Consider the following 19575-nt stretch of genomic DNA (forward strand, 5'->3'; position numbering starts at 1 on the left):
ATTTACTCTAAACTTAAAAGTTATTTCTACGCGCCAATGAACTCATCCGCAAAAGTGTTTTTATAGCGCCATTGTGTTTAGACTCTTCGTCATCCATTGAAAAAGCTGCTATGGCTCAAACAGGGATGACCTCATTTTAAATAATAAAAAAAATACAATTAAAAAAAAAACAAGCTTGGGGCATATCTTGAAATCCTGAAAAGGAAAAAGCTTCTTTCATTGTTAGCATCAATTTTCTTACTTCTGAGTGGTGCTACGGGGGGGCCAAATGACTTCTCAATGTGTTTGGGCCTCCACATGTTTTTTTGCAGGTTTCTTCTCTTGCAAAAAGACATGGAAAAAGAAAAAAAAGAAGATTTGCACTTTATGGTGAAGCTTTAAATCTCATTGCACTTGTATCATGACAATAAAGGCATTCAATTGAATTTAATTCATTCAAAGCGACAAGTATTTCACTCCTGGCAATTTATAATCCTATACAGTACTTTATATACATGCGCCTTCAAGCTTAACATCTTTTCATACTTTTCTTTACGTTTGTATTCAAGCCGGCTTTATACGTTGGCCTTCTGAGTGAGGTTAACTTCGGCGCGCCTCTGCATAAACGTCAACAAAAGCTGTAAGAAACAAAAGAGCTAGCTAATGTAACTTAAATTGTACTATCAATGTATTACATTTCTGGTTGTTTTAGACGATAATTCACAAAGTTGCTGTAATTGTGGTTATTTGTTACAGAGGATGAAGAATATATCCTTTGAAAAGAAGAAAATATCAATTGAATTGAGTTTGAGGCATGTTGCTAAGAGTGAGTTAGCACTAAAGAAGAATGCTAGTTGTTTTGTTACAGTTAGCATGATGTGGTTGTTTTAGCTTGTATTTAGTTTGAGAGTCAATTTAAACTCAAAGTAGACGAATTTGAAGCGGGTTTCTGGAAATTGTTATGCACTATTTGCAAAACTATCTTTTCGAGAAATTAGTTACTTAATTAGTAAATATAACGTAGAATGTAAGACTTTTGTTGTTGTTTTTGTTACTATTTCAACAATACTTGACAACTATATAATGCATTTTAGCCAATAATCTTATTGTTTTCCACCTACTACTTAATTTTTTTTTACTGAAAACAAAATTGAAATCCCTCAGAGGCAGTCTTGGCTAATTTTGCCCACCCCATGCGCCCCCTTGTGGATGGCATCTTAGCCAGTCGCCCATATTGCGCATATGAAATTCTGCCCCTGTACAAACTGTAAATAAAATCAACAACTTTGAGTCATTTACTTAGCAAAATCCAGCAAGCTACATGCTAAATCATATTGCAGAAACAAAGTAGCAGTACTTTTGTGACCTCATACGCCGATAACCAAAGTAACAAGCCCCACCCACCCCCCAGACGACTCATCTCCAATACACCAATCTTTGATAAACCACCCCATCCCTTCTAATATTGTCACGTCAAGTGCGACCATTCTTCTTGGTGATAATTCCATCAAAGTAAGGTCAACCAGCAGCTGGAGTACCCTGCGTCACAGGTTCGTCGAAAAGGTCAAAACAACAGAGTTTTAAAGGTTAACGTCCTGCAGCGACGGAATACACCAGAGCGGACGATCTGCTTTTTTTTTATTTTTTATTTTTCTTCTTACTCGGGCATCGATTGTGGTTTGATTCCATGCCGTGCACACATCAGGCCTACCACAGCTGCGAGCGAGCAAGCCACCGCGCTCTCTCAAACAGCCCCGTCTCGTCTCTTGTTTATTCAAATTTGCTTCTCTGGCTGCGGGCTTACAACACTATAGTCACTAAAAGCTCCTGTAGACCCCCACAACCCCCCTCCGTCACCCTCCCTCCATGCCTTAACTGTCTATCAGCACACACAAACACACACTTATACACACACACACACACATTGTCAGAGGAGGAGCAACATCCAGTTACTTTCTACTCGGTTCCCAGTGAGGTGACAGTAACATGGAGCACATGAAGAACGCTCATCCATGTCACTGGAGGTGAGATTCCTCAACAAACTTTACAGGTAAGGGCTTTTAAAAGAACCAAAAAAGACGATATATGGACCAAAATGTGTATGATGGGAGGAGGTTTTGTTTGGTTTTTTTTTGGATGAGAAGAGATGCTTGAATTGAACTCACTTATTAAGCGTTGGGTTAAATGATGGGAAGACGTCGTCTTATGTTCGGCGTTGTTTTCCTCTTTTGGATGATTGTGGAGTGAAGGAGCGTCTTTGGGATCCTTGGAAAATATATAATTTTGATTGGGGTGTCAGGGGTGTGTTATTGATCAAAAATATCTTTTTAGTGATGGGGTGGGAACGTAAGGAAGGGTTTAGCGGATAAATTGAGTAAATAAGATTGTATTTGTAAAAGGAACAACATTAGATATGCAAAGAGTGGAGAGTATTAGTAAATAGAAGATTTAGCAAGTGAAAATGTTGGTTTTTATGGGTGTGATGTTACATTTTTTGTAAAGCATACTGTTTCGGTCTCAAACATAAAGGCTGGGGGCCAATTGTGGCCCCTTAAGTGCCATCTAAATCGATAAAAGTGAGCTACAGCTTTCTTTTTTGGTAATTTTTTTTACACGAAAGCTAGCAAAGCTGAGGCTAATGACAGTTTTAACCGATGTTGGGATTAGCAACAGCTGGTTAATTAAAATGTAAATGTGGCACCAGGTGGAGGGATAATATACTATCAACTATATTTTAGTTACACTGTACACTACTAACCACAAAGCATCTAAAAATTAAAAATTAAGAGGGTTACTCCTATGATGAAAATTTGTGGGATGACTGATGCCACAAGATGGCGACATATAAGTTTCTATTAAATGATTGACTACCATTGACAGTACTAGATGTCTAATCTATTTACCTATCCAAAGCTCTTTAATCTAACAGTAAACAATATACTATCGCTCTGATTGGCTGGCCACCGATTCAGGGTGACCCTAATGAGGATAAAGAAAATTCAGAAATGTGATATACTAGCGCAATATATAAAAAAATCTATTGGTAGTCATAAACTAGCTTAAAAAAAATCAGGATTCCCAACTATGGCTTCCCTTCATTGGAGGAATCCCCTGAGTTCCATGCAGGAAATGAGATGACTGAAATAAAGTTATCTCTTAATGAGCGCGGCTGTTTTGCCACTGCAGCCGAAACTCCCTTTTGGCTGCCTTTGTTCCGTCCGATAGGGAACGCCGTCTACTATTTTAGATAAGCCTTCTTTGGTTACACCCCTCGCCACTTCACGTCAGTCACAAGTCAGGCAGATGTGAAATTTCCCACTTGGCAGTGCTCGGACGTATTTACGGAAGAGGGTTGGGTCCACCCAAGAAAGTAGATATTAATATATAATCACATCATATACAAAATAGAAGATAAATATCATTAAATCATTCAGTCACATTGACAGCCATAAATGGATTTGACATATGTTGCTGTCAATGCCCATCATGATTTCAGGAAATTTGTACTCCATCAAAAAACTGTTTGTAACAGAAATAGACTGAAATTTCTGATTATCATTTTCCTAGAGGCTTTATTAAATGATGCCATCTTGTGAGAAATGATCGTTTGTTTAAGTTTTTTTTCCCATAGTTTTTAATCATAGTTTTTTTTCATTGTATTTTTTCATAGTTTTTTTCATAGTTTTTTTCATAGTTTTTTTCATAGTTTTTTTTTCATAGTTATTCATAGTTTTTTTTCATAGTTTTTTTTCATAGAGTTTTTTTATTTAATCTATTACAAAAATTTGGCGTTTTGGTGCTAAGGATAGAATTGATCTTTTTATTTTTAATTAGGAAAATTGATTTATGACTCTAGAGCTCCATCTGTAAAATAATTGAACTTCAGGTCACAGAGCTTGACCTCAAAAAAGCTGTTTTTATGTCTCAAAACCAAATTGTTATTACTTGTGGGATACCCCAGGGGTCAATACCATAACTCCTATTTTTCATTCCATTCAAATTCCAGTCTGTAGATAAAATTATTTTTTAACCAGCTAAACAAAAAGGGAAATTACTTCAATGTAGTTTAGCAGTTGCATCAAATTATAATGGAATTGTAGCTCATTTTTGCAAACACATTAAATCTCAAACTTAATTTATATGGATTATATATAAAATAGAAATTAGTTGATGTTGCTCATTCACTTTAGCTAACTTTTTTGGTATAAAACACAGCAACAAATTAGCATTATCTTAAACCATGTCAAGCCATAAGACATTTTTTACCCTTTGTAAATTCATACATTTATGATTTTTTTAAAAATTGTATTACAAAATGTATACACGATAAAATTTGATAGACATATTGTTCTATTACCCATAAAAAGTGAAGTATTACCTGTTTAGTCGCACTTTTTCATGTAGTTTGGACCCAAGCAACATTGTTCTTTTTCACAATATGGCGAAATTCACTGCCATTTTCCCTTCCCAGTCAAGATAAATTGGACATCTACCAGCGTCAATAGCACAGAAACATATTTCTCCATCCTCCCTGTAAAAACATAAGAAGATGATATGATTCCATAGTTAGACACAGCTTCCTTAAATCATCCTAACTCTAACAAATTGAACCAAATGACAAAACAAACTCTGTAATGTCCGTATATTGACCTGAAAGACAAACCAGAATATCGATATCGATGCCACGTGGCAGAAGTTGGTGGTCGTGCCACAGGAAAGACCAGGGATAGGTCGTTGATAAGTAAGGAATGGAGTTAGCCAACCAGTAATGAAGTTTCACAAGGCTGTAAGAGCAGGAAGGAAACATCGCTCAAGGATACATGATGTTATCATGTGGTCTAATGGAGCCACTTACAGGCTCGGAGTAGCATGCAATGGCCCTCCAGTGTCGTTACATTGATTTTATAATCCAAATACATGGCTTCATCACGTCGTTGTGTTGGGAGTATTTGCTCACGTTTTGTCTAATGAAGTCTGATGAACCCCTCGGGCTTTCAAATTGTGTTTTGCAGGCTTTTGTATCGTTTTAAATGTTCGGTGGATGGCGGGTATCAAAACGTGTGCTTTTAGCTAAAGTACTATAGCGCGTTTGGATGTTTAGCGTGGGTGGCGTTAGCGAATGAGTGGAAAAATAAACATTTTTAAGCCTGTGGTTTGTTATTTATTTTTCTGTATGGTGAATATCCAATGCAAAATATTTCATATTTTTATGTCATGGAGTAATCATCAATGTGTTGTATGAGTAGTAGAAGTGGGCTAGCTTAGGTGGATATGCTAAAGTCAAGTTTAGTTGTTTCAAAACTTACCTTTTATTTTTTAAACGGTACAATAACTACTGTAAAACTCCACTCTTGATAATACTCTACTGTAGAAAAATGGCTTAACTAATAAATAATATCAGTTCAAACATACTTTATCATGATTTAATGCTAGGTGGCTAGCCAAGGTTTACTTTAGCGAGTCATCTAGAGTAGAAGAAGTGGACTAGCTGTGTGTATGCTAAAGTCAAGTTTACTTGTTCCAATACTTACCTTTTTTTTTTATACGATACAATAACTATTGTAAAACTCCACTCTTGATAATACTGTAAAAAAATGGCATAACTAATAAATAATATCAGTTCAAACATACTTTCTCAAGATTTAATGCTAGGTGGCTAGCCAAGGTTAACATTACCGAGTCATCTAAAGTAGAAGTGGGCTAGCTAATGTGTGTATGCTAAAGTTTATTTATTTCAATCCTTTTATAGACTTACCTTTTTTTAAACGATGCAAAAACTATTGTAAAACTCCACTCTTGCTAATACATAATTTAAAAAATAACATAACTTCAAATATCAAGTCGAACATACTTTCTCAAGATTTAACGCTAGGTAGCTAGCCAAGGTTTACTTTAGCATATCATCTAAGATGGTGCTTTCAAGGACTCCAATCATAAATGGAGATTTCTGTCACCCCCAAAAAAGCCAGATTCACCATATTAAAAGAAGTCCAAGTATTTTTAGACAGTTCTGAATTCTTCCATCTTGAAAAAAAAACCCTTCTAAGATCCTTAGCCCATACATTAAAGAAATAATTCACTGATGATGCCTTCAAAGACCCCCAAATGAAACCCAATTGTCTTTCAAATGAGCCTGCAAGATATCACAAATGCATCTCGCTCATTCGTTTTGAGCCTCAGGGAAAGCTAGCGGCGTAGTTAAAAATATCCGTTCCGTATCGGCGCTAAAGGGCGGCTTTTCGGAAAAAACGGGTGCTATAATACAGTTATTTCTACATCAACAAAATGACGAGGCCAAAGATACAATCCGTTGGGCCCCGACCGGCACATTTAATTATTAGTAATACATCTTGTAGACAGTCAGATTTGAAATGATGGAGTGGCTCATTTTGGTGTGCATTTTCCAAACGAGGCCGCCGTGTTTTCAAACAGCTGCCGAAAGCTTTATTTGTTCACCTGGTAGCTGTGCACATTTACTCGGCGTAAGCTGAAACATTGTCAAACACCTGCTCGCCGTTATCAATTTTGCAATGGTGACCTTCAAATGTGGGAAGTAATAAAGTACAAAAACATACTTTTTCAAGCCCTCTAAAAATGAGCTGTTTTGAGCACATTTGAACTTTTGGCCTTTGTACAGAACTCATTTAAATACGATGAATGAAAAAATAATGAGGAAATCAACTTATTTTGTGAATAATCGAGTGTATTTTTAGTTAAAATGGCCTAAAAAAAGAAGGAAGTGAGCTGAAAATGACCCAAAATGAATAGAGAAAGACCTCAAAAATGGCTTCCAGTGATTTAAAGGAATGTTACTGACCACCAATTTGTTTTAATTCAATTTAATTGATAAAATAACCATTTAATTTATATATTAATGTATTAAAGTGGAATAATATAAAAATACAATACGTTGTTCCAAAAATATAACAAAAAAATAGTCATTTGTTAAATAACCAACAAAATAAATAAAATAAAGTAATTAGTTAAACAACCAACAAAATAAATTTAAAAAAGGCATTTGTTAAATAACCAACAAAATAAATTTAAAAAAGGCATTTGTTAAATAACCAACAAAATAAATAAAATAAAGTAATTTGTTAAATAACCAACCAAATAAATAAAATAAAGTTATTTGTCAAATAACCAACAAAATAAATAAAATACAGTCATTTGTTAAATAACCAACAAAATAAATAAGTCATTTTTTTAAATAACCAACAAAATAAATAAGTTATTTGCCTTACACAGGAAACATCAGTGCTTTAATGTAATTTCATGAATGAAAAATGGCTGTCATTGATGTTGTTGTCAAATTTCTACAGTCATACTGTGTGACCACACCCAAAAGCGAGCCAAAATGGAGACTGCGAATACCAGCATCGTGGTAGAGGCTGGCCTCTTCTCGGCAAGTCCTTACACCACCGTTGAAATTGTACTCATCATTCTGGTGGCGGGATCCCTCAGCCTGATTACCGTCATTGGAAATATCCTTGTCATGCTCTCCATAAAGGTGAGATTCTTTGAATTAAAAATGCCAGTCAAGGTGGATGATGTGTATTTAGCTACTTTTCAATTTCACTCTGGACTTGCTAGCTCTTTTTGCCAAGTCTCCCACATTGGAGAAACAATCAGACAGCAAATATCCAGGGCGTACAATCGAATCAAAGAGTTCGACCATACATCACGCAAAAATGATTAGCATCTGACAGGCTGCTCTGTGCGGTTTCTCCAAAAGGTAAACAGAAACCTGCAGACGGTCAACAACTACTTCCTATTCAGCCTAGCCTGTGCTGACCTGATCATCGGCGTGGTCTCCATGAACCTGTACACCGTCTACATCGTGATTGGCTATTGGCCTTTGGGAGCTGTAGTTTGCGATTTATGGTTGGCTGTGGACTACGTGGTCAGCAACGCCTCGGTCATGAACCTCCTGATCATCAGCTTCGACCGTTACTTTTGCGTCACTAAGCCGTTGAGTTACCCGGCTCGCCGGAGTACCAAAACGGCGGGTTTGATGATCGCCGCCGCCTGGGTGTTGTCTTTCGTCCTATGGGCGCCGGCTATTTTGTTCTGGCAGTTTGTGGTAGGTGGTCGAACGGTTCCGGAAGGGGAATGCTACATCCAGTTCTTCTCCAATCCGGCGGTTACTTTCGGAACGGCCATCGCGGCTTTCTACCTGCCCGTGGCTATTATGATCTACCTCTACTGGCGTATCTCCAGGGCTAGTCGTAGTCGTGTCCAGAGGGACAGCAGGAAGGCGTCCGGTACTAGCGCCGGTGAGGTTCCTAGTCAGGAGGATCAGGGTGAGAACCAGATCCAGAACAACTGTATTCAGAAGATAAGGGAGCAGCTCAGGGAGGCGGCATTGGCCAAGGAGAAGGAAGCCCTGCAGCAGCAAAATGGAGGCAACCCTTGCGATGAAGGCAAACCAGAGCAAGTGGAACCAGAAGGGGGAAGCGTCCGACCCTCCACGTCGACGGAGAATGAGGTCTCCGTTTCGGCGCTGAAGGGACTGAATGCGGTGAGGAGGATGACCCCGACGCAGCCGGCTTCCAGGGCTACATCCTTGACAGATTGCCAAGCTACGAGAACCATGTTGAAGGTAAACTACTTGATTCTGACATGTTGGAGTAGCTCAGGGTCAGTTGCTTGCAGATGGCTTGTTGGTTTGGAAAATGGAATCTTGCTGACAGAAATATTCTATTGGGAGAATTGGGTTTGATGTCAGATTACTGCTCACGAATTGGGACTCGTTTTTAACCTTTTCTGGACAAATGTTTGATTCCTTGACTTCCATTCACAGCGCCCGATGACCAATCAATTGACCGAAAGGGGTCAAATGAACATTCGTCGACCTATAAACCACACCCCCAAAAATCCCTACGCTCCGCCCAGGCATTTACATCACTTCCACGACCATGACCGATCAATCCAGGGGTGTCAAACTCCCTTTGGTCTGCGGGCCGATTACCGCTTGATTTGAGATCAAGCGGGCCAGACCAGTAAACTCATTGCAAAATGACATAGAACTAACAATAAGCCTACTTTTTTCCTTTGTATTAGTCACTAATACTAATAATTAGTGCAAAGAATGAGTAAATTATCAAAATGTTTATTAACAGAATTTCCTTTTACATTATGAACAGTATATTATGAACAAGAGAATAACATAAGAACATAAATAAATGTCAATTCATGTTGTCTGCACGTACTAAAACACTGCGCCCCTAGCGGATAATACAAGAACTACACATTTTAAAGAAAATTCATTTTTTTTTTATACAATGCAGCTTTCTTCCCCGGGCCGTACCAAACCACCAGACGGGCCGTTCTTATTTTTCACATTCCAACAAGATTCAAACCAAACAAACAAGCTCTGCCATTTAAAACAACACAAAAACTCTTCCCAAAATGATACTCATATAAACCACTTCTATCAACAAGTTCCATTTCCAACAACAAACTAATCCAAGCCAATTCCCATCTGCATTTTTTAAAAAGTGTCCCGCATTAATCTAACAATTTCCCCACAGTTCACGAGGCAGAACACGGTGGCCAAGTGGCGCAAGAAAAGTGTCTCGTCACGAGAAAAGAAGGTGACGCGCACCATCATGGCCATCCTGGTGGCTTTCGTGGTGACGTGGACGCCGTACAACGTGATGGTGCTGATCAACACCTTCTGTTCCGTCTGTATCCCCAACGCTCTTTGGACCATCGGCTACTGGTTGTGCTACATCAACAGCACCATCAACCCGGCCTGTTACGCCCTGTGTAACACCACCTTTAAAAACACCTTCAAGCACTTGCTTCTGTGCCAGTACAAAAACATACGGGCGGCGCGGTGATGTGGCCGCCGCCCACATAAGACTCTGGCCGCCAAATGTAAACTCAATACTGACAGGTGTACTTTTGTTTTGCGGTACTTTGGTGCTTGGACGCACCAGTTTTCTCCGAAGTAGAGCTGAAGTTAGTCATTTCGTGATGTTTTAACACTTCACAAAGCCTAGCAATGTTGACAGTTTTCATTTGGCATCCTATTGTTTTACCTTTTGTGAATGAGTGCTAATTCATCGTACTTGTACAGTAATCCTTCGAATATTGCGGAAATTGTAGACCAAACATGGCCACGATACTCAAAAAATACCAAAGTAGAGTCACCCCTATTATAACTTTTTATTTTCATCAGTACTGAGTACTAGTAGCAAGATTGGTTTCCACTTACGAGTTTTAGTGTGTATTTTCACATTTTTATTAACTTAAAAAAAGAAAAAAAATGTTAAAATAGTTAATAGTTTAAAAAAATTGCAAAGTAGGGAATTTGCAGTAAGTGAAGACGCGATAATCGAGGGATTACTGTATACCGATTGCTAAAATGCGAAATACTATGTATACTGAGTATATCATAATACTATTACACAAATCACCATGCAGTATTATCTTCATCATTCCATGTAAGAAAAAAATGCTAAGTACTCTAAGCAATAGTATAGAGTGTATCATTGTACTCATGACGAGTTGTGGATGGATGAAGCCATAAACTATTCACTAGTGAGCTATTATTGAGTCATGTTTGTATCTGTAATGTGGGCACGTTTTCTCTGTAGTAAAAGTATCACAAATGTAATATTTATTCACACTGTTCCTCTATGATTTGATGTAAACATGTAGGCCTCTAATAAATCAAGACATGGAAGAAATGTGTACTAAATGGAGATTAAGTCATTTCTGTAACAGATATAAATCTATCAAAGTAAAAAAAATAGTACTAATTCAGAATATTTGGTCAAATTTGGTAGCTAAATGCTACTCCGCTATGTTAAAGGGAACAACGCAAGATTAATGTAAACAACTGATAAAGGACTAAAAGGACACAGCGTAACAATGTCAAGATATTCTATGTTTAGCATGTAAACACGCTAATTAGCCGCTACTTAGCATTTGGATATTTGGGCTGCTGTTTCCAGTCAAAACAGCCCTTATGTTTCTGGCACTCCATTGCTGTCACGTCTACTTTAGCGAGAACCGAGCCGCATAACGGCGTATGATGGCCGAAGGGAAGAAGTTTGAGGACGCCATGGCCGTGGCAGAGGGTGAAAAGGACGGGTGCGAGAGGAATGCAGAGGAACAGACCGGCAAGAGTGGCCCCGACCTGCTTCGGATGCTGAAGGCGGCCGAGAGCCGGTGGGCCAGAGAAGGAGGGGCGACCGGGATGGCCGGGACGGGGGAAGTCGTTGGCGAGGCGCTTAAGACTGACATGGTGAGCAAAGACGAGAGCGTGAATGGATGAACAGTTGTAAGAAAAACTACCTCTGGATTTGTGTGTGAGTCTGCATTCAATTAAGCTGTCAATGATTTTTTTTTTTGGCTTTCAATGTGTTTGGGTTTTAATCAATGTTTGACCAGGGAGCAAGACACTAGGAAAAACAGGTCACTACGTACTAGGTCCAAGATTGCTGGGGTGCTAGAGCCAAGCCCAGGAGTGGGCAAATTTTTGGGCCCAGGGGCCACATTGACTTTAAAAATTTGACAGGTGGGCCAGGTCAGCAGCACAAGATATGATACATATAGAAAAGTGCATCTGTTAAGAGTACATATGAAACATAAATAGAAAAAAAGGACTGAAGTATTAACAGACTCATCGCTCATCATTCAAGTAAAAAGTATAAAGTACAAAGTCAAGTAAAAAGGAATGTATTCAGAAATATTAAAATGTCATTTAAAAAAAGATAGAGGGAATGTAAAACACGAAAAACAAATGAAAGTAGACAGAGCTACTGCCACTGGCTTCCGCGTAACGGCGCCATCTTGGGGAAAAAAGAAAAAAAACATTTGGACAATGTTGACGGGCCGGATTAAAAAGCCTAGCGGGCCACACGTGGCTCGTGGGCCGTAGTTTACCCATTCTGGCCTAGCCCGACTGTCAATGGGTAAACGGCAGATTACACCCTAGACTGGTCACCAGAAGGGCACAGAGAGAAACAGACAACCACTCACATTGCCCCCAAATGGGAATTGAACCCAGACAATTTAAAAGTCTCCAGACTAAAACCCAATAGAGCTTTTCGTTCTCCTTTTCTTACAGTACTACCACAATAAACAACTTTAAATTACAGCAACATATTACTTCAGGTTTTATGCTTAGATAAAATTGTAATTTCTAATTACATCCCAATTCAAATGAAGTGAATTGGACATACATTGCCATCAATGGCAAGCAGTGATCAAGTCTCCACCTGGGCTCTATTATTTCCCACACAAAGACTCCTTTTAAGTTCAGCCTGTACTTTTTATGAGGCGTGTCTGCTGGGTTGTGTGAACTTGCACATCACGTTTCCCGGTTCATACGACAGTGAACACACCAGCTCGCTTTGAGGAAGCATGAAGAAAGTCTACAGTTTAGTCAATAGTAGCAAAAACAAGGAGCGGGATGCAGTCCAGTCTATCCGTATCAAGGTAGAGTTTGTTTGTTTTGTTTTCTATTTAAAAGCAACAATTCATTTGCAGTTGATCATTTTGTGCCTTGAAGTTAAAGTGCAGAGTTAAAAATCCAAAATATTTGACTACCTAAACTCTAAAATGCAAGTAGATACATTTATTTTCTTAGGGAATTTTGCATTATAAGCATAGAGGCTATTTTTATGCTCTAGAAATGTTGTTAAATTTGCTTGCAATGCGTGTTAAACATTAAACTCATGGATTTAAGTGCCGGCAATCGTGAAATAGAAAAAAAAACAGAAGCTGCATGCACCCATCTGGATTCCCGCGTAATGATTACCGAGAAAAGCCAGACTGGCGGCACGTGAATAGGACAAATTTTATCACAATATTTTGCATGATTGCATTCATTCTGTTAGGACAAGACGTACTTTTTGACCTTTTATGACCTTGAATCTGCAGATTATAATCCCTCTAATTCATTTAGAACAGACAGGCAAAGGTCATTTGACATCATTGGGTAGTTTGATTATTGAACATGAATAAATTCTGATAAAATTGCTACTGTAAACAAATATATTTTACATCTTTTATGTGAAAAACAACATTTTAAAAACAAGAATATGGTCAAACATATGTTGTTGCAAAAACTGAAAATTTAGCAAAACCAACTTACCTTTTTTTGCACTGTCTCCCTCTTGTGGTTTCCAGAAGAATCTCTGAAATGTATAGAAATACAATTTCAATTTTGACATAAACTGCTACAATGAAGTATCAAATCATGAATATTCATAGTTTAAACCCTAAATGAATAAATTACTTTATGATAAAGGTATTTTTTAAAATATAAGATGACAATGTATACAATTATTTCAGATAGTGAGTAGGAAAAGAGTTAATTATTCAGAAAGTAATGATATTTTTGGTCCCACAGAAAATACAGCTAATCGAGCAGAAACAAGAATTCAATAAGCGTCCTATGCAGGCTGTCCCACGTTCGTTGTCTCGCTCCATCTCGCAGTCGTCCACCGACAGCAATACTTCAGGTAGGACAACCCACATCTATCTAAGCGAGCTAAATAGATAAATAATAATAGGGGTTAGTTGGACTATTGGTTGAAAGTAATGTGTTCCCTGATTCATTGTTTTAGAGGGATTAACTATGAAATTGTAAAAGAGAGTGAGATTTTAGGGCTAAATTTGATTAATACAAGAAAAATGAAAAATTTGTTTTAATTTTCTGATTCTGAGGACATTTAAGTTTAGTAGGTTGTCGATCTATCTCACATTCGAGCTAACTTTTGCTAGCTCTAGGTTTTTCATTATTTTTTGGTCAAAACTGTACTCTAATCGAATATTATTCGATTTCAAACCAAATATGGTAGTCTAATAGAGCAAACGTACCGTATGCTGACATTAAGTCTCAAAAATGAATCCTAAAATGTAAAAAACAAGACAATTCTAGTAAAAATATGCCTTGAGGGGGCTTTTCAGGTATCATTTTAAAACAAGCACTCTTTAACATAACAACACCACATGAAGTTAGCATTACTCCCTGTTGTTGTTTAGCGGGTTCCGGGGATGAAACATCTCCTAGGAACAAAGTCCACGAATCGTCAAACGGCGCTTCGGATTTTTGTATCAAAAACATCAAACAAGCTCATTTTGGACGCCGAGAAATCTGCATCGCAGAGCAAGGTGAGGATAAACAATCCTAAGAAACTATTTAGCATGTGACAAATTACCACACTGCGTTCAGAAATGACAGCCTTGATGGTCCTGAGAAAGAAAGCGGGATCGGAGAAACCTCTGGCCGGCGCCAAAGTAATCGGCTGCACGCACGTCACGGCGCAGACGGCGGTAAGCGCCCCAAAGCCAACCTTAAATTCATTCAAACTAAGAATGAAATTCAGTGACTTCAACAGCACAAGATGTCCAATCTATTTAGAATTCCGTGGTCTCAAACCGGTTCCACATAGGGCCGCATTGGGTCCTGTTTTTTTGTTCCAACAGATCCAGTGCCGACATTTTAACCAATCAGGTGTCTTTGAAATAAGTAGCACCTGACTCTAATTAAACCCACTTTGAGGACCTGTTTGAGACCACTGATCTAGATGTTCATTGGCTCCCAGTCAAAATTGATTGGAGTTAAGCTAAATTATACATGTTTGCGTTCTAGGTTCTAATTGAGACACTTTCGGTGTTGGGGGCTCAGTGTCGGTGGGCCGCCTGCAATATCTTCTCCACCCAGAACGCTGTCGCCGCGGCACTGGCCGAGCAAGGTGTTGCATTGTACCTGCCACTTTTTGTCTCTTGTTTACTACGCTGGTGAATGTAATCTTTCTCGGTCCGCTCAGGTACGCCTGTGTTTGCATGGAAAGGGGAATCGGAGGATGACTTTTGGTGGTGCATCGACCGCTGTGTTGGAGCGGATATATGGCAACCCAATGTGGTATGTTAGAAGAGATTTGAAGGAGAAAATTTAAGATAACTTTAGTTAAACAGGTGCGTTTTGAGCATAAAAAAATGTTGGTCAAGTAGTCAACATTTTAAACTAGATCTCTATTTCGTCATCTATAAACATTTGTAATAAAGCAAATGTTTCAGAATAGATTATCATCTTGTAATGTAAAGCAGCTTGTCAGAAGTGGGATTTGAACCCACGCCTCCAGTGGAGACTGCGACCTGAACGCAGCGCCTTAGACCGCTCGGCCATCCTGACTCACACGATTGACTAAGAGATAACTTTAAACTAAGTGCTACCAAATTAATGAGTTTTGAGGAGAGTAAAACTGTGGTAAACTAGTAAAGGTTACAGAGCAGATCACCTTGTAGGGATCTAAAACAACCTGTCAGAAGTGGGATTCGAACCCACGCCTCCAGAGGAGACTGCGACCTGAACGCAGCGCCTTAGACCGCTCGGCCATCCTGACTCACATGTTTAAATTTGAGATAACTTTAATCTAAGTGCATCTGAATTAATGAGTTTTGAGTAGAGTAACATTGTGGTAAAGTAGTGAAGGTGACAGAGCAGATCTTGTGATCTAAAAAAAACTGTCAGAAGTGGGATTCGAACCCACGCCTCCAGAGGAGACTGCGACCTGAACGCAGCGCCTTAGACCGCTCGGCCATCCTGACTCACATGAGAGGTTTTAAGATAACTTTAAGCTAAGTGTATCTGTGTATCTAAATTAATGAGTGTTGAGGAAAGTTCAAATGTGGTAAAGTAGTGAAAGTTACAGAGCAGATCACCATATAGGGATCTAAAAAAAACCTGTCAGAAGTGGGATTTGAACCCACGCCTCCAGTGGAGACTGCGACCTGAACGCAGCGCCTTAGACCACTCGGCCATCCTGACTCACATGATTAACTTTGAGATAACTTTAAGCTAAGTGCTACTAAATTAATGAGTTTTGAGGAGAGTAAACCTGTGGTAAACTAGTAAAGGTTACAGAGCAGATTACCTGGTAGGGATCTAAAACAACTTGTCAGAAGTGGGATTCGAACCCACGCCTTCAGAGGAGACTGCGACCTGAACGCAGCGCCTTAGACCGCTCGGCCATCCTGACTCACATGATTGACCTTGAGATAACTTTAAACTAAGTGTATATAAATAAATGAGGTTTGAGGAGAGTAAAACTGTGGTAAAGTAGTGAAAGCAAATCACCTTCTTGTGATCTAATATGACCTGTCAGAAGTGGGATTTGAACCCACGCCTCCAATGGAGACTGCGACCTGAACGCAGCGCCTTAGACCGCTCGGCAATCCTGACTCACATGATTAACTTTGAGATAACTTTAAGCTAAGTGCATCTAAATAAATGAGTTTTGAGGAGAGTAAAACTGTGGCACAGTAGTGAGGTTGCAGAGCAGATCACCCTGCAGGGATCTGAATCAACCTGTCAGAAGTGGGATTGGAACCCACGCCTCCAGTGGAGACTGCGACCTGAACGCAGCGCCTTAGACCGCTCAGCCATCCTGACTCACATGATAGACTAAGAGATAACTTTAAGCTAAGTGCTACCAAATTAATGAGTTTCGAGGAGAAAAGAAATTACGGTAAAGTAGTGAAGGTTACAGAGAAGATCACCTTGTAAGGACCTGACACATCCTGTCAGAAGTGGGATTTGAACCCACGCCTCCAGTGGAGACTGCGACCTGAACGCAGCGCCTTAGACCACTCGGCCATTCTGACTCACATATGTCTAAGTAAGATAACTTTAAGCTAAGTGTATCAAAATTAATGGATTTTAAGGACAGTAAAACTGTGGTAAAGTAGTGAAGGTTAGAGAGCAGATCACCTTGTAAGGACCTGAAACATTCTGTCAGAAGTGGGATTTGAACCCAAGCCTCCAATGGAGACTGCGACCTGAATGCAGCGCCTTAGACCGCTCGGCCATTCTGACTCACGTGATAACTTTTAGATAACTTTAAGCTAAATGTATCTAAATGAATGAGTTTTGAGGAGAGTAAAGCTGCGGCAAAGTAGTGAAGGTTACAGAGCAGATTACTTTGTAGGGATCTGAATCAACCTGTCAGAAGTGGGATTTGAACCCACGCCTCCAGTGGAGACTGCGACCTGAACGCAGCGCCTTAGACCGCTCGGCCATTCTGACTCACATGATTAACTTTGAGATAACTTTAAGCTAAGTGTATCAAAATTAATGGATTTTGAGGACAGTAAAACTGTGGTAAAGTAGTGAAGGTTAGAGCAGATCACCTTGTAAGGACCTGAAACATCCTGTCAGAAGTGGAATTTGAACCCACGCCTTCAGAGGAGACTGCAACCTAAATGCAGCGCCTTAGACCACTCGGCCATCCTGACTCACATGGTTAACTTTGAGATAACTTTAACCTAAGTGCTACTAAATTAATGAGTTTTCAGGAGAGTAAAACCAAGGTAAAGTAGTGAAGGTTACAGAGGAGATCACCGTGTAGGGATCTGAAACAACGTGTCAGAAGTGGGATTCGAACCCACGCCTCCAGAGGAGACTGCGACCTGAACGCAGCGCCTTAGACCGCTCGGCCATCCTGACTCACACTAATCACTTGAAAACTAACAGTGTTGGCAAAGCATCCAATGTTTTCAAACTCAGTCAACATTTTGTCATTTAAAACCATTTATAGATTCTTGATGACGGTGGCGACCTGACCCACTGGATCTACGAGAAGTACCCAAACCTGCTCAAAAACATACGTGGCATCGTGGAAGAAAGCGTCACGGGAGTCTATCGGTTTGTTCAAGTCACATTTCTATTTCTGAACTCCTAGCAATTGAACCCTCCTTCTCTATAATCCTCAAGTTTCTTTTGCTTGAAAAAAAATCACCAAAATGAAGAATGAAAACAAAACGGGTGAGATCTGGGGACCTCCCCATGAAATACTTGTTACTTACTCTGTTTGTATCAGCTTGTACCAGCTCTTCAAAGCAGGCAAGTTGTGTGTTCCTGCCATGAACATCAACGATTCCATCACCAAGCAGAAATTTGACAACCTTTACTGTTGCAAGGAGTCCATATTGGATGGGTGAGCGGCCATCTTGTAGAACACACACGCACACCTATGAACACATTTTCACAAATGACTGTTACAATCAGGTTAAGGAGAACCACAGACATGATGTTTGCTGGTAAGCAAGTGTTGGTGTGCGGCTATGGTGAGGTCAGTCATCATCCTATCAAGTGAATTTGGACATACTAGCCTGCTAGCGACATAAAAAACCATTAAAATAAACCAATACTTCACAGGTTGGCAAAGGTTGCTGCGCCGCCCTCAAAGCGTTGGGTGCTATTTTATACGTGACGGAAGTGGACCCCATCTGTGCTATCCAGGCTTGGTATGATGAAATATGAACAAAAAAGTTGAGTTGGAAATATTATCCTCTATGATTGTTTTTTATTTTTTTTACAGTATGGATGGGATGAGAGTGATCCAACTGAGCGAGGTACTCCGACAAGTTGACATGGTTATTACCTGCACAGGTACATAGACCAATTATTTTTGTCAATAATGAACACAATGGCTGCCATCTATAATAGTCAAAAACTTTCATGAATGTGAAAATTCCCTGGATAGGTAATAAAAACGTGGTTAGCAGGGAACATCTAGAACAGATGAAGAATGGCTGTATCGTCTGCAACATGGGACACTCCAATACCGAGATAGATTTGGTAAGATTTTAGTATGACAATAGCGTACTTTTGGACTCTATGGCAGAAAAGGTCAGCCATAAGGGTGCAAATAAAGAAATATATACCTTGTGTTCTCTCAGGTAAGTTTGCGGACAGCAGAGCTGCGATGGGTGCGTGTTCGGCCCCAGGTGGACCACATCGTATGGCCAGATGGAAGGAAGATCATACTGCTAGCAGAGGTTATATCACATTATTACTTAATTTGGCATATTTTGTATTGCTCAGTTCAAGGCCTCCCAATAGAAACACTCACATTTTTAATTATCTCGTGACCATTTGCTTTTGTGGTGCTCTCAGGGTCGTTTATTGAACTTGAGCTGCTCCACTGTGCCCCCATTTGTCCTTTCCATCACCGCCACCACTCAGGTAGATCACCTGCAAGCACATATTTCTTGTTAAATCCAGAAAGACTGATTTGACCGCTCAATTATTTAGGCGCTGGCCCTCATTGAGCTGTATACAGCCCCAGAGGGACGTTACAAACAAGATGTCTACCTTCTACCTAAAAAGATGGGTGAGTCCTTTTACGACACTTGATATAATAACTGTGGAATCGAAACTCCCTTAAATTGCTATTTGATTATTTATGTTGACAGACGAATATGTCGCAAGTCTTCACCTCCCTGGCTTTGATGCTCACCTGACTGAGCTAACTGATGAACAAAGCAAGTACTTGGGTATCAATAAGCATGGACCCTATAAGCCTAACTATTACAGGTGACACAATACACACACAAATTATATATACTTTTAAGACTTTTCACATTTAAAGTGATTCCCCCTACCGACAGGTATTGACTGCATGGACCCTGAACAATGCCTGCTTGATGTGTTAATACTCTGAAACTATACACAATTGCCTGATATATTGTTTTTTTAGAATGAGAAAATAAATAGACTGTCCAAAACGAGGGCCACTTGCGTCCTGCTACGTTTTTTATTGCTCCGTAGCATATAATGACAGTCCAGAA

At 39.5% G+C, this 19575-nt stretch overlaps 2 protein-coding genes, 1 long non-coding RNA gene and 12 other non-coding genes across 17 annotated transcripts; 2 read left to right on the top strand and 13 right to left on the bottom strand.

Moving 5' to 3' along the window:
• The first annotated feature begins 1871 nt into the window (after positions 1 to 1871).
• LOC144210927 (muscarinic acetylcholine receptor M2-like) lies at positions 1872 to 9991 on the top strand. Its single transcript, XM_077737895.1, has 4 exons — positions 1872 to 2029; positions 7302 to 7489; positions 7715 to 8581; positions 9513 to 9991. The coding sequence occupies exons 2-4, from the start codon at positions 7337 to 7339 to the stop codon at positions 9822 to 9824; spliced, it is 1332 nt and encodes a 443-aa protein (XP_077594021.1). The 5' UTR covers positions 1872 to 2029; positions 7302 to 7336; the 3' UTR covers positions 9825 to 9991.
• Positions 9992 to 10956: 965 nt separating this feature from the next.
• On the top strand, positions 10957 to 19517 carry LOC144210935 (S-adenosylhomocysteine hydrolase-like protein 1). 3 transcript variants are annotated; one of them, XM_077737908.1, is made up of 17 exons: positions 10957 to 11236; positions 13349 to 13460; positions 13984 to 14112; positions 14174 to 14274; positions 14594 to 14696; positions 14772 to 14866; positions 17541 to 17647; positions 17823 to 17939; positions 18011 to 18074; positions 18161 to 18249; positions 18324 to 18394; positions 18489 to 18583; positions 18685 to 18783; positions 18902 to 18970; positions 19040 to 19118; positions 19201 to 19321; positions 19396 to 19517. In XM_077737908.1, the coding sequence occupies exons 1-17, from the start codon at positions 11021 to 11023 to the stop codon at positions 19400 to 19402; spliced, it is 1674 nt and encodes a 557-aa protein (XP_077594034.1). In that variant the 5' UTR covers positions 10957 to 11020; the 3' UTR covers positions 19403 to 19517. The 3 variants fall into 3 exon arrangements, with proteins under 3 accessions (XP_077594034.1, XP_077594042.1, XP_077594048.1); XM_077737922.1 differs by lacking the exon at positions 10957 to 11236 and adding an exon at positions 12290 to 12432; XM_077737916.1 differs by lacking the exon at positions 19396 to 19517 and having other exon boundaries at positions 19201 to 19325.
• LOC144210966 (uncharacterized) lies at positions 12519 to 18774 on the bottom strand. Its single transcript, XR_013329495.1, has 3 exons — positions 18670 to 18774; positions 17809 to 17973; positions 12519 to 13133 (listed from the first exon to the last, which is right to left on the bottom strand). It is a non-coding gene; the product is annotated as an uncharacterized LOC144210966 (long non-coding RNA).
• trnal-cag (transfer RNA leucine (anticodon CAG)) lies at positions 15054 to 15136 on the bottom strand. The gene has a single exon. It is a non-coding gene; the product is annotated as a tRNA-Leu (tRNA).
• Positions 15265 to 15347, bottom strand: trnal-cag (transfer RNA leucine (anticodon CAG)). Its single transcript has one exon. It is a non-coding gene; the product is annotated as a tRNA-Leu (tRNA).
• Positions 15470 to 15552, bottom strand: trnal-cag (transfer RNA leucine (anticodon CAG)). The gene has a single exon. It is a non-coding gene; the product is annotated as a tRNA-Leu (tRNA).
• Positions 15690 to 15772, bottom strand: trnal-cag (transfer RNA leucine (anticodon CAG)). The gene has a single exon. It is a non-coding gene; the product is annotated as a tRNA-Leu (tRNA).
• On the bottom strand, positions 15901 to 15983 carry trnal-cag (transfer RNA leucine (anticodon CAG)). Its single transcript has one exon. It is a non-coding gene; the product is annotated as a tRNA-Leu (tRNA).
• Positions 16104 to 16186, bottom strand: trnal-cag (transfer RNA leucine (anticodon CAG)). Its single transcript has one exon. It is a non-coding gene; the product is annotated as a tRNA-Leu (tRNA).
• trnal-cag (transfer RNA leucine (anticodon CAG)) lies at positions 16314 to 16396 on the bottom strand. Its single transcript has one exon. It is a non-coding gene; the product is annotated as a tRNA-Leu (tRNA).
• On the bottom strand, positions 16526 to 16608 carry trnal-cag (transfer RNA leucine (anticodon CAG)). The gene has a single exon. It is a non-coding gene; the product is annotated as a tRNA-Leu (tRNA).
• On the bottom strand, positions 16737 to 16819 carry trnal-cag (transfer RNA leucine (anticodon CAG)). The gene has a single exon. It is a non-coding gene; the product is annotated as a tRNA-Leu (tRNA).
• On the bottom strand, positions 16947 to 17029 carry trnal-cag (transfer RNA leucine (anticodon CAG)). Its single transcript has one exon. It is a non-coding gene; the product is annotated as a tRNA-Leu (tRNA).
• trnal-uag (transfer RNA leucine (anticodon UAG)) lies at positions 17156 to 17238 on the bottom strand. Its single transcript has one exon. It is a non-coding gene; the product is annotated as a tRNA-Leu (tRNA).
• On the bottom strand, positions 17367 to 17449 carry trnal-cag (transfer RNA leucine (anticodon CAG)). The gene has a single exon. It is a non-coding gene; the product is annotated as a tRNA-Leu (tRNA).
• Positions 19518 to 19575: the final 58 nt, after the last annotated feature.

This window comes from Stigmatopora nigra, chromosome 2, assembly GCF_051989575.1.
Source record: "Stigmatopora nigra isolate UIUO_SnigA chromosome 2, RoL_Snig_1.1, whole genome shotgun sequence".
Classification (NCBI taxonomy): domain Eukaryota; kingdom Metazoa; phylum Chordata; class Actinopteri; order Syngnathiformes; family Syngnathidae; genus Stigmatopora; species Stigmatopora nigra.

Excerpts from the sequence above, each read along its gene's own strand:
- LOC144210927 (XM_077737895.1), top strand. The coding sequence starts at position 7,337 with ATGGAGACTGCGAATACCAGCATCGTGGTAGAGGCTGGCCTCTTCTCG. Across the intron at positions 7,490-7,714 it reads TTGTCATGCTCTCCATAAAG|GTAAACAGAAACCTGCAGAC; the intron begins GTGAGATTCTTT and ends TTTCTCCAAAAG. Across the intron at positions 8,582-9,512 it reads CTACGAGAACCATGTTGAAG|TTCACGAGGCAGAACACGGT; the intron begins GTAAACTACTTG and ends ATTTCCCCACAG.
- LOC144210935 (XM_077737908.1), top strand. The coding sequence starts at position 11,021 with ATGATGGCCGAAGGGAAGAAGTTTGAGGACGCCATGGCCGTGGCAGAG. Across the intron at positions 18,584-18,684 it reads CCAATACCGAGATAGATTTG|GTAAGTTTGCGGACAGCAGA; the intron begins GTAAGATTTTAG and ends GTGTTCTCTCAG. Across the intron at positions 18,784-18,901 it reads AGATCATACTGCTAGCAGAG|GGTCGTTTATTGAACTTGAG; the intron begins GTTATATCACAT and ends TGGTGCTCTCAG.